Here is a 13247-nt window from a genome sequence, read left to right on the forward strand (position 1 = left end):
TGGCTTTACCTCTATAGCGTGACCAAAACAAAATGCCTGAGGAAGATAGCTCAGTGGGTAATGTGCGTGCCTTCCAAGCATGAGGACCTGAGTTCAATGCCCAGAACCACCCCCCAAAATAATAAAAAATAAAAAGCCAGCCGTAGTGGTCCACACTTGTAACCTCAGTGTCAGAATCAGAGGGGCAGACACAGGCAGGTCCCTGGAACTCCCTGGCTGGGCAGCCGCGGGGTGATCAGTGCTCTCCGAGCAATGAGAGATGGCTTCTGAGCAATGACACCTGAGGTTGATGACACCTCCACTTTTGCCCGTGACTCTGCGGTAGAGCTTGAGTAACCACCTTGCTTCTCCAACATGGCACAAATGCTGCCGCCACGCACAGCCCCTTGGCGTCTCTCCATCCAGCCAAATGTCTGCTCCTATTTATTCTCATGTGTCAGGGTTCTTTCTCTTTCCACGTGGCCTACTTTCCCTACCTCACTTACCTGCATTCTTGCAAGGACGCGTGTGGCCTTTCTGTGACCGCGCCCCCCCCCCCACCTCTCTCCGTGCCCTGCTTCTGTGGGCAGCTCATCTCTCTCCTGTCCTTAGCCCTGAGAGCATCTGTCAGGACACAAGTCCCTGTGAAATTTACCCAAAGCAGCTTGCCTGAGGTAGCAGAGAATGGATATTATCAAATGAGTGAATTCAGGAAGCACAATGGGCTGGCTTAGTTCTTTCGGCTGGTGAAGGAGATGTGCAGAAAGTCACGGAGCACCATGAGAAAAAGTTCCACAGGCTGAAGGTTGGGACGATGGGCCAGGAAGGTATCGACAGTAATACATAGCACATCTGCTAGGCATCCATGGCGCATATGGAGTTCCTCGTTTCTTTCCAGAAAGCTCTTGCGGTTTCCGGATGAGCCTCGCCAGTATTATACCCACTCTATCTCCAATGTTCCCTCAAACAAAGAATTCTACTTGTTTGGTTCTATGGTTTAGTTAGAGGGAGGGACAAAACCTTTCCATTTGAGACTTAGTCACATTGTGTAGCCTTGAACTCACAGATACTGGCCCATCCCCGCATCCCAAGGGCTGGAAATTATGGCATGTATCACCAAACCTAGGGAACAGCTCTTTCCCGTGCTCTCTCCCTCCTTCTCTCTCTCTCTCTCTCTCTCTCTCTCTCTCTCTCTCTCTCTCTCTCTCTGCCTCTCTCTTTTCTCCTTTCCTCTCCTCTGCCTCTCTCTCTGATACACACACACACACACACACACACACACACACACACACGAATGTACATGCTCATGCAGGCACGGACACACAGGGTACCACATACTACATACACATACACACATGCACACACACACACCCAAACACTAGGTGCCCTGCTCTATCACTCCCACCTTATTCCCTTGAGGCAGGGTCTCTCTGAACCTAGAGCTAGGCTGGCAGCCAGCAAGCCTCAGCAATTCTCCTGTCTCCACTTCACGACATTAGGGTTACAGGCACACAAGGCCATGCTCGGCTTTTTACTTGAGTGCTGAGGATTTGTACTCGGGTCCTCATGTTTGCACAACAAGCATTGCTATCCACTGAGCCATCTCTGCAGTCCCACGAACCCTGCTCAACAAGTGACTATACTGTGTGGCATTGAGGAGAATCTCTGTGCCTTGAATAACAGTATGGCAACTGGGAATATCCTGCTTCAAAATGTTTCTGAGCTTGGGTAACTTCTCCAGACTACAGACAGGCTAAGCCTGGCCTTCTGGGACCTGCACTTTATGTATACATTATATGAGGTGGCAGAGACTCCTACAGCCGTCTTGTCCCCCATCATCCTGAAAAAGCAAGGAGATGGACTCCTCTACTTCGACCCTAGGGACCCTTGCTCTGGGCTTGGCCACCACCTAAAAGTAGTTCAGCTCCCTTACACATTATACCCTCTAGTTCTCCACTCAGCCTGCCAACAGGAGTGCCAGCCATCACGCATGCTGTAACAGACAGACATACGAGCACATTTGCCAAAACCCACGACACTCACAGGACACACACACACAAACACACGGGCCTTACCCTGTTTCGTCACTTAGCGTACCTCTGGGTACGTGGTGTGGAATTGTCCCCCATGCCCCTTTAGATCTGCCCTGCATGCAGAGGACTCATCACATGACTTTAAGCTGTCACTTAGTGGGACAGATTGAAAAAAAAAATCGCAGTCAGGTGTGTTACTAAGGGACATCTTGGTCAGATTCTGCTTTGATTTTGAAAATCTGCCCTCTTAAGCTTTAAATTTTTCTCAGCTTAAAACCTTTGTTTCATCTCCTTTGCCATTTTAAAAATTGTCAATGATTTTATTTATGGATTTTCTTTTCAAGGCAACCCCAGGAATGTTCAGTAACAAAGGTCTTATATCTAACATAAGGTTACCTATGAATTATTTTTGTACAATTTCATTTAATCAATTTTTACTGAAGGTTTTTTAGAACAACCAAGGTAATCATTTTTTAATTAATAGTTTCATTTTTTGTTTTTAATTTTTAACATAAGAGAAAATTTCTAAAAGCTCAGGGCTTTATTTCTGAATTTACCCACATACTGTCAAAGTACAAAGGATTCAGGAGCCGATCTCCCGTATGTCTGCAGAGCATACAGCACTGAAATGATAGAACTTATCTTCGTATGTTGGAGGCAAAATTAGCCCGTGGTGTCAGACAGCCTGTGTGTGACTCTTCTCTGAAGCAGGCTGTTCACCCTAAGAACCTCGAATTCCTCCTGTTCTGCAATTTCGGTGTCTATTCTTAATCTCCGTGTGCTAAGCACAAAGCCACACTGCAGAAAGCCACACTGCCAGTGGCTCCGCCAGCTGAAAAGCATGCTTTCTAGGCCCTCTTGTCTCCTGAGTGAGTTGATGAAGGTGGTTGTAACTCACCCTGGATCTACTTGGAGGAGGCGATCGCCTCTCTCTAGAGAGCCAGTCCTACAAGTACAGGGAGTTGCAGAGGAAATGGTGGACTCGTTGGTCTAGTCATTCCTTCAAACATTCAAGTCATCATTGCGTCTGCCAGGGTGGGACTTGGGTGCTAAGAGCAGCGGCAGGGGGATGGGGGGCGGGGGTGGGGGGTCGGGAGGGCGAGGTTGTGAGTTTGATTATTGGCAAAGATACTTTCATTCCATGTTCAGTAGGCTGGAGAAAAGAACTGCTGTTAGTGTGCTGCTCCGGGTTGGCTAAGATGTGGGCTCTGCTTGAATTTACAGAAAGAAGGGAAAGTAACCAGGGAAAACATCTTTTTGCGAAAGCGTCTTGGCCAAGAAAATGACTTCCTAGGAAGTGAAATGTGCATTTGTGGAGACTAGTAATTTCACAGCTAGCCTGGGCTACATACAGAGAATGTGTCTAAAACTAAAGAAAATTCTAGAAGGCTAGAGTAGATAGAAGGCCACCATTCCACCCTAGTGGACAGGACAGCAGCTCTATCTGAGTAGAGGGTGTGGAAGAGAAATAAGCTCACCAGCCCATGGCTGAGACAAAGACTTTGACGGGGTTTGCTCATCGGTTCACTGTCCTGGGGGTGGAGGGCTCCTTGTGGTCAGATTCAAACAACGGTAAGGGGTGGGATCAGAAAAATTAGGTGGGAAGTTTGATCTTCAAGCCAAAAAAAATCAACACAAAGGTTCTCTAAGTGCGGTTCTCTCCCCGTGCCTTGGCGTAATGGTGACCGTTCCTTTTGCTGAGCAAGGACTCAGAAGAATGGGTTTGCCACTCATCTGATCCACACATGACGCCAACTCATTAAACAACTCATCAACGGCAAGAAGAGCAGATCCTCATTCTGCGCCCCAGTCACCCGGATTCTACCTGCCTTTCCTTGCTCCCCCTCCACTGCCAGCGGCAAGCAAAATCTCTTGGATCAAGTGAACAATTTTAAATGTTTAATATTAAAATGTGGTTTTGAGAAACTCCTCGGAACCCGAAGCCATTGTTAAGATACACTCCCTTTGACAGGTGTGCCGGCACTTTTTTTTTTTTATGAGGCTTTTCAACGTGTTATTTTATTGGGTGCCTGAGAGTTAGTCTATTCTGCGGAGGCAAACAGACAAAAAGGGTCTCTCAGCACGAGTTACTCTGCTGTAAAGGTTATAGTAAACATGTCAATGCCTAATTAAGCAGAAAATTTTATCTGTATTGTGGGGGAGGAGTGTGCTGTCTCCGACTTTTCTTCTGGGGAATCCATTTAGAAGGACAAAGTAGATTGTGAGGTTGAACGGGTCCAAGAAGCTCAGTGTCCAAATGTCAGCAGAAAAAAAAAGAGGAAAAAACTGGAAGGAACACAACTTCTTTCTCCTTGCTGCAAAGCAACTGTGTTGGCTGGCAGATAGTGTGAGTGTGTGCCTGTGCGCATACACGTGTGTGTGTGTGTGTGTGTGTGCGCGCGCGCGCGCGCGCGCACTTTCTTTCTGTGATGACATGCCTCAAAAGCATTGAGACAATATGTTATAGCCTGGAGTCGTCATATGTAATGTTGTTGACTTGGTATTTGTGTCATAGTCATAACACGCATTTAGTTTTCAAAAGTGGCTACATTTACTTCATAAAGTTTGCCTGGTTTCACTTGCAAAAATGATATTATTCCACCAAGAGTGAGCGGTGGCTCGTGCCTGTAATCCCAGCCATGAAGGAGGAGGATTGTGAGACTCACAGCTAGCCTGGCACTACACAGGGACACTCAAAAGACACAACAGCAAAGTGACCAGATTTGATGACGAAAATGTATCTGACTTTTGAAATATCTTTCATGTCTCAGGAAACCTTCCTTTTTTATAATTAATAATTTTCTCCTTGGGTGTAATACTCTAACACCTCTTTAAAACCCTAAATTAGCCCTAGGGGGAAGAGGAGAGGATATGAATGCCAGGGACAGCCTGCTGCGGGCACTTGCTTGTTTCAAAATGCAGTTTTCTTGCAAGAAGTGGCCACTTATTAATGGTTGCTTGGCTGGATTGAGTAGTTTTCCTTTCTTCCAATCAATTTATGGCACTAGAGACCAGCAACACCAATTTAATGAAAAATCTGCTTGTCAGCTTGCTGGGGAAGCAAAAAACACCTCACCAATAACAATAAAATAACAAACACAACCATAAAACTTGTGGCCAGACTGAACTTTTTACATTTTATCTTCTTTTATGGACTCCTGCCCTCAAACACGAGGGCTCTTGTGTTCAGCGTCCCCACCATCCTCTCTCTGTGGGTGGATATCTGCTTAGCGATCAACCAAATTTCGCTTCTACCCTGATAAGATTTTCTTATTCATTAAGTTGGCAGTAGAAAGAAAGGAGGAGTGCCCTGCACAGGACAATGGATTCTTTAACAAACAGGGGAGGCGGGGAGGTTTGTAGGGATCCTACAGATCTGCAACTTTCTTCATTCTTAAGCCTGTTTCCTGACCTATAAATAAATGAGTAACAGTACCTACTGTATGTGGATATTAGATTTTTTTTTAATGAAAGAACGTGCTTGCAAGCTGGGAGGATGGTTTCGGTGGTCACTGGATAAACATGAGGATCAGAGTCTGGATAGCAAGAAGCCATGTGCATGCCAGGTAGATGTGGCAAGTTGTCTATAATCCCAGCCAGCATTCAGGAGGCAGATACAGGAGAGCTACAGAGCAATGTGGGCAGATAAACCAGCCGAATAAGCCAGCTCTAAGCTCAAGTGAGAGACCATGCCTCGCTATATAAGCAAGAGAGCATTGGAGGAGGACAGCCTACATCAATCTGACCTCCACGCAAAGCTGCAAGCATATGCCCGCACACATGCAAACATGCATACACACACCTAAATGCATTTGCAGTGATTTACTTGGGTGCCGGGGCGGGGGGGGGGGAAGGAGAGGGATAATAATTTCTCAATTAAAGTTCTTCATCTTCACCAACAGAAGCAATGTTAATACCCTGACTGCAGCCTCCTTATTCCTAATCTTCTTCCTTTTGCGTTCTCTCTCTCTCTCTCTCTCTCTCTCTCTCTCTCTCTCTCTCTCTCTCTCTCTCTCTCTGTTTCCCAGGCTTTAGGTTTGGTGTATGGAAAAACACAGAATCTGATCTGATCTAGGAATTTTTCCCCCTTGTCATCACGAGGGAGAAGTGGTGCTTCTGAGGAAAGCACTGCATTAAGACCATGCTAACCTTGCAGGTCTGACACCGGGTGTCTTTTGCATGGAGACATCCTTGGTTGCGTTTTATCCACATGGCTTTAAAAGGCCAGGTGGAGAAAATGAGCCCATGGGCATGAATAGCTGCATTTCCCCGTCGACACTGGTCGGTATTTGCCCATTCATTCTCGTCTGCACCCGCTCTCTCGTGCCTTCATTTTCCCTACGCAATTACTGGCCCTCAGACCTGGAGAAGGGAAAGCATGCATTCCCCGATAGCATTTTGCATCCACAAATCAACTATATAATTGGCATCTCGTGACGGGTACCCACAAATCACAGTGCATTTGAAATTACAGGAACAAGATCGAGAGAATGTTTTCAGCCGTGTCTGGAAAGGTCTTCATAAACCCATGCAAGAGTAATAGACTAGCCCCCCCCCCAAAAAAAAACCTCCCATTCTAACACCATTCACCATTATTTTAAAATCATTGTATTTGCTGAGCTTACATAATTTTTTAGCCATTGGTGGAAGATTGTATTTGCATACTCCCAGCAATTCTCCATAAATAAAAACGTTAGGACAGAAAGGAACAGGCTATCAGAGACATAACGGCCGTGCACCCAGGTTTCTGCTTAGATGAATGCATGCCAACACCCCCGAGTTTCTTAGGGCCGTTGGCTGCTGAGATGCTGAGGGCCAGGTCCTAGCTTTATTACATGCCAGCATTCTCCTGAACCATGACATTAATAGGATTTGCATTTCAATCTAGATTCCCAGAAAGCCATAAACATGAATTTAGCCACACTGCCATATAGAAACATCAGAACGATACTTGATCCCTATGTTGTTAACTTGTGATCATAATCACTCATAGAGAACTACGCTTTGCCAGGTTAAAAAGAAACTGGCAACCAATGACACAAAAGACGTCATTTGGGACCTGGGGGTGTACTCAGCTGGCATAGTGCTTGCCTAACATGCAAGAAAACCGGGTTCCAGTCCCAACGCCACATCAACAAGGCATGATGGTACATACTTGTAAGCCCAGCACTGAAAGGTAGAGGCAGAAGGATCAAAAGTTCATGTCATGCTATCTAGCAAACTTGAGGCCAGCCTCGGCTACATGAGACTCTGTCCTAAAAATACATTTGTCCTTTCCCCACCCCCACGCCCATTTCTGTTGTTAGCGGTCAGTAAAAGCATGTATTAAATTGTTATTCTGTTCAGCCTGGGCAAGCAGGGACAGGAGGATGGATTCCGTCATCTGGTACATTTAGTTCATCTCACTGTGTGTCTCTTGCAGGCTATGCCCAGGAGGAAGTGCTGAAGGAAGAGGAGGAGATCAAGGAGGAAGAGGAGGAGGAGGAAGACAGTGGTTCGGTGGCTCAACATCAGCGCAGCAATGACACTGGGACGGACGAGGAACTAGAAACAGGCCCAGACCAGAAAGGCTACTTCAGCTGCCAGAACTCGCCAGGGAGCCACCTGTCCAATCAGGACGCAGAAAACGAATCTCTTCTGAGCGATGCCAGCGACCAGGTGTCAGACATCAAGAGCATCTGTGGCCGAGATGCCTCAGACAAGAAAGCAAATGCTCACCCCAAGCTTCCAAGCGAACCCCATAACTGCATGGATAAAATGACAGCCGTCTACGCCAACATCCTGTCAGATTCCTACTGGTCAGGCCTGGGCCTCGGCTTTAAGTTATCCAACAGCGAGAGACGGAATTGTGACACCCGCAATGGCAGCAACAAGAATGATTTTGATTGGCACCAGGATGCCCTATCCAAAAGCCTACAGCAGAACTTGCCTTCCCGGTCTGTCTCTAAGCCCAGCCTATTCAGCTCTGTGCAGCTGTACCGGCAGAGCACTAAGATGTGCGGCTCAGTGTTCACCGGCGCCAGCAGGTTCCGCTGCAGGCAGTGCAGCGCAGCCTACGACACTCTGGTGGAGCTGACTGTGCACATGAATGAGACGGGCCACTATCAAGATGACAACCGCAAAAAAGATAAGCTCAGACCCACGAGCTACTCAAAGCCCCGGAAAAGGGCCTTCCAAGACATGGACAAAGAGGACGCTCAAAAGGTTCTGAAATGTATGTTTTGTGGCGACTCCTTCGATTCCCTGCAAGATTTGAGTGTCCACATGATAAAGACAAAACATTACCAAAAAGTGCCTTTGAAGGAGCCAGTACCAACCATTTCCTCTAAAATGGTCACGCCAGCCAAGAAGCGTGTTTTCGATGTCAACAGGCCTTGCTCCCCCGACTCCACCACAGGGTCACTCGCCGATTCGTTTTCCTCTCAGAAGAATGCTACCCTGCAGCTGCCCTCCAACAGCCGCTACGGCTACCAGAACGGAGCCAGCTACACCTGGCAGTTCGAGGCCTGCAAGTCCCAGATTTTAAAGTGTATGGAGTGTGGCAGTTCCCATGATACCTTGCAGCAACTCACCACCCACATGATGGTTACAGGTCACTTCCTCAAAGTCACCAGCTCTGCCTCCAAGAAAGGAAAGCAGCTGGTGTTGGACCCGCTGGCCGTGGAGAAAATGCAGTCACTGTCTGAGACCCCCAACAGCGAGTCTCTGGTCCCTAAGCCATCAAGTAACTCCGCCTCCGACTGCACAGCCTCTACCACTGAGTTAAAGAAAGAAAGCAAGAAGGAGAAGATGGAGGAGGTCACCGAAGACGAGCAAGGGATGAAAAGCGAGGAATATGAAGACCCTTTACAGAAACCACTTGACCCTACCATAAAATACCAGTATCTACGAGAGGAGGACTTGGAAGATGGCTCAAAGGGTGGTGGGGACATTTTAAAATCGCTAGAAAATACTGTAACCACAGCCATCAACAAGGCCCAAAATGGGGCCCCCAGCTGGAGCGCATACCCGAGTATCCACGCAGCCTACCAGCTCTCAGAGGGCACCAAGCCATCCATGGCCATAGGCTCTCAGATACTGCAAATCCGACCCAACCTCGCCAACAAGCTAAGGCCGATTGCGCCCAAGTGGAAAGGCATGTCACTTGGCCCCATACCCACAAGCCTGGCCCTGTATACTCAAGCCAAGAAGGAGACAGAAGACAAAGATGAGGCTGTGAAGGAGTGTGGAAAGGAAAGTCCGCGGGAAGAGGCGAAATCTTTCAGCCAGTCTGAGGGCGAGTCTTTCTCCAAAGCCGAACCACGTTCAGAACCCAGAAAGGCTGAGCCCTGTCCCATGAAGGAGGAGGAGACCCTGCAGAAAGAGAAACAAGAGCCGTTAGAACCAGTGTCATCTCTGAGCAATGGATGCACACCGGGTAACCACATCCCAGCCCTGCCCTGCATCAACCCGCTCAGCGCCCTGCAGTCCGTCCTGAACAACCACCTGGGCAAAGCTACTGAGCCCTTGCGCTCGCCTTCCAGCTCCAGCCCCAACTCAAGCACAGTCTCCATGTTCCATAAGTCCAGTCTCAGCATTGTGGACAAGCCAGTCATAAGTCCTACCTCCACCAGGCCGGCCAGTGCATCCCGACACTACCTGTTTGAGAGCAGCGACCAGCCCATTGACCTGACCAAGTCCAAAAGCAAGAAAGCCGAGTCCTCGCAAGCACAATCCTGTACATCCCCGCCTCAGAAGCATGCTCTGTGTGACATTGCCGATATGGTCAAGGTCCTCCCCAAAGCCACCACCCCAAAGCCAGCTGCTTCCTCGAGGGTCCCTCCTATGAAGCTGGAAATGGATGTCAGGCGCTTTGAGGATGTTTCGAGTGACGTCTCAACTCTGCACAAAAGGAAAGGCCGGCAGTCCAACTGGAACCCGCAGCATCTCCTCATCCTGCAAGCTCAGTTTGCCTCGAGCCTCTTTCAGACATCAGAGGGCAAGTATTTGCTTTCTGACCTGGGCCCGCAAGAGCGGATGCAAATCTCAAAGTTCACGGGACTCTCGATGACCACAATCAGCCACTGGCTGGCCAACGTCAAGTACCAGCTTAGGAAAACAGGTGGGACCAAATTCCTGAAAAACATGGACAAAGGACACCCCATCTTTTACTGCAGTGACTGTGCGTCTCAGTTCCGAACCCCCTCTACGTACATCAGCCACTTAGAGTCTCACCTGGGCTTCCAAATGAAGGACATGACCCGGATGGCAGCTGACCAGCAAAGCAAGGTGGAGCAGGAGATCTCCCGGGTGTCGTCGGCTCAGAGGTCTCCAGAAACAATAGCTGGCGAAGAGGACACGGACTCTAAATTCAAGTGTAAGTTGTGCAGTCGGACATTTGTGAGCAAACACGCAGTAAAACTCCACCTAAGCAAAACGCACAGCAAGTCACCCGAACACCACTCTCAGTTTGTAACAGACGTGGATGAAGAATAGTTCTGCAGGTATGGGTTTGCTCCCGGGTCACGGCGACCATGGCCTTGTGAGGAGCGTGTTAAAAGGAGCTGGGTCTGCCTACAGGCAGAGGATGTCTCCCGAGGCCACGCAAAACTGTAGCTTGCTGCCATAGACTTACTTTTACAAAAGACAGGATGTGATGAGCAGGCCCTAGCCATTCCCCCACATCCTTCAGGTTAGAGGGAAATAGAATATACAGCATCTGAGAGAGATGAAGCTCGTGGTTGTTTATAGAGCTCCAGGACACCCGGTTCCCTTAGCAGCCCAAGGCCCAATCTCCAAGGTCCAGCTTCCCTTCATTTTAATTAACAAGGACTAGATCCCGTTTGACCGTCTGCCTTTCCACAGCAACGCTTAATACTTACCGAGTGGAGAGGAGCTGGCCCCAGAAAGAGGGTGGGGGACTTACTAGGGGCCATTACATACAGAGATAGCTTAATCAGTTCACAAGCGCATATGTTGTCTTTACTGTCAGCCCTTGCAAAGAATGCATTCTATAGCTGACCTTACCAATCAATGGCTACCTTCCCACTGCTTCCTTGTTTCTTTCCCACATTCATTTTCCTACAGCAGAGCAGATACCTCTAAGGGGAGCAGTCGGGGTGCACTCTTCTCTGTGGACCAGGGAGATGAAAATGCCTTTGGGTTTTCTTTAGGATAAACTTGGCATCAGAGTCCACCTTTAACAAAGACAGGTGCGAAGCAGCCCTAAGTTTACTTCACATATAGAACGGGATGGCTTGAAGGCTGCATGTGGCGAAGCGCATAGGGTCCATCCCACAGCTTCAAGACATTTTTTTTTTAATTGGGCTGGCGATGCAGTTCAGTAGCAGAGCACTTGCCCAGCATGCATAGGTCCTGGGCTCAAGCCCCAGGACCAAAAAGAGAAAAGAAAGGAAATGATACCACGTATCACAGAAGCTCACGCCTTGTATATTTACCAATACCCAAGTTACTTATGTCACCTCCAGGATTAAGGGCAGAGACCAAAGGTAAATACTTCAGCAAATTTAGTCTGTAGGCTGTTTTCAAATGTTGGGCTTGAGCGAGGCTGGACATCAACAGACGTCTTTCAGAGGATGCCTCTGCTTCCTTTTTCCTACCCCCCAGCGTGCCACCCCATAGGCTAGGGACCCCAACACATATTTAGATTGACCTCTGCCTGAGGCTACACTCCAATGCAAGGACCCAACATCAACTAAAGCCTCCTCACTTCACAGCCCAGCTTCTGCCCCACAGCATTATGGATTTGCTCTTACTTAACTCACGGCAAGGTATGGAAAGCTGGCAGTAGCTTATCACGGGAGACCTCGCCATCTCCTAGTCTCTAAGCATTTACTTTGACACAGGAGACTTTCAGGTCAAGCTATAGAGGTTGCAGATGCCAGGCGCCCTCCAGGTCTAGAGAAGGGTCTTTACATGGCATGGCTCTGAGTGCACCAGAAAGGTTCTGAGTGTGAGGATGGTCAAAAAGAAAAAGAAAGAGAAACACATGCTTGACTTGAGACTCATCCCTCCAGGCAGGAATCCATGCTTCTGATTTGGGTGGGCTCCAGGGAGGACCACCCCTGTTGTTTGCATGCCTTTATCATGATAATTAAATGTTCCGGGCAGATTCATCTCTGGGTTTCCAAGCATGATTGTACATCTTACCTTACTGAATGGAAAGCTATTTTGCATCTGTCGAACCCACATGTGAGCTCGGGGTTCTGCCACATGCTATTTATTTGCCATATCACATTTTAAATTTTTTATGTAATTAGCCATTATGCTCTTCTGGTCCTTAAAAAAAAAAAAAGGTGGACATACATAAAGTACCTAGAGAGAAGACGGTATGTTTTAAATCTAATAATCGTGGGTCCAAAACCATGGTGAAGAGAACAAATAGGCAATGTTTATTTTGTGCTATAATAAAGACCAATTTTCCACCTGTTAGGTTTGTAATCATTTTTTTTTAACTACGGTATGTAAATAAGGAGAAGGAAGGAAAAGGAAGGCCTCGGCCATTCCGAGTCAGAGTCTGAAGCATACACTGTCTGTTCTAGAAAAGGAAAAGTTGACCAATAATTTGGCCGGGCGGGGGGGTGGGGGGTGGGCAGCGGGATTATGCACAGAGGCCGCTTGTAACTCCGAGAAACTCGTGGGTAAGATCGCCACTTTTGCCACTTTTGCACCTGTCCGCATTTGTACAGAATAAATGCTTGTGATTCACGACGGTGTTATCCTTATATAGGACACCAGAGCAATGTCTTCATACACTCCCTGCCTTGCTGGGATGCCTCACAGAAAGAAGTCTGACGTCACACACACACCCCCATCCAATAGAGTGTGTAGAAGAGAACGTGGGTGCCGGGTGTGCTCTGGTTCATGTGGAAACGATCCCAGTGTGCTTGAACGCTTGCTCCCTCAGGCCAGAGGTCAATCTAAATATGTGTTGGGGTCCCTAGCCTCTGGGGTGGCACGCTGGAGGGTAGGAGAAAGGTCCTTTCTTGAAGCCTGGCTCCCCTAGGAAAGAGCACTTGCCCATTTCAAGCACTCGGTTGCAACCATTCATAGATGCCCTGCCCGTGCCTTAGAGTTTATGCATGTGATAGCTTGTTTTCACTTTTTTTTTTTAAACTTTATAAGCCTTATTTTGTATATATAACTTGATGGTTTTGAATGGTCACAGGATTCTACCATCATCTTAGCTGATATAGAGGATGGCACAATGTATGAAAAATGACATGGTATTTTAGA

At 47.8% G+C, this 13247-nt stretch overlaps 1 protein-coding gene across 1 annotated transcript in view; it reads left to right on the top strand.

The window, feature by feature from the left end:
• Positions 1-10746, top strand: part of Tshz2 (teashirt zinc finger homeobox 2) — a 252934-nt gene extending 242188 nt beyond the window's left edge. Inside the window, exon 2 of the mRNA XM_051143868.1 lies at positions 7435-10746. Coding sequence (XP_050999825.1) covers positions 7435-10487 — 3053 coding nt within the window. The 3' untranslated portion in view covers positions 10488-10746. The remainder of the gene's footprint in view (positions 1-7434) is intronic.
• Positions 10747-13247: the final 2501 nt, after the last annotated feature.

Source organism: Acomys russatus, chromosome 4 (assembly GCF_903995435.1).
Source record: "Acomys russatus chromosome 4, mAcoRus1.1, whole genome shotgun sequence".
Lineage (NCBI taxonomy): Eukaryota > Metazoa > Chordata > Mammalia > Rodentia > Muridae > Acomys > Acomys russatus.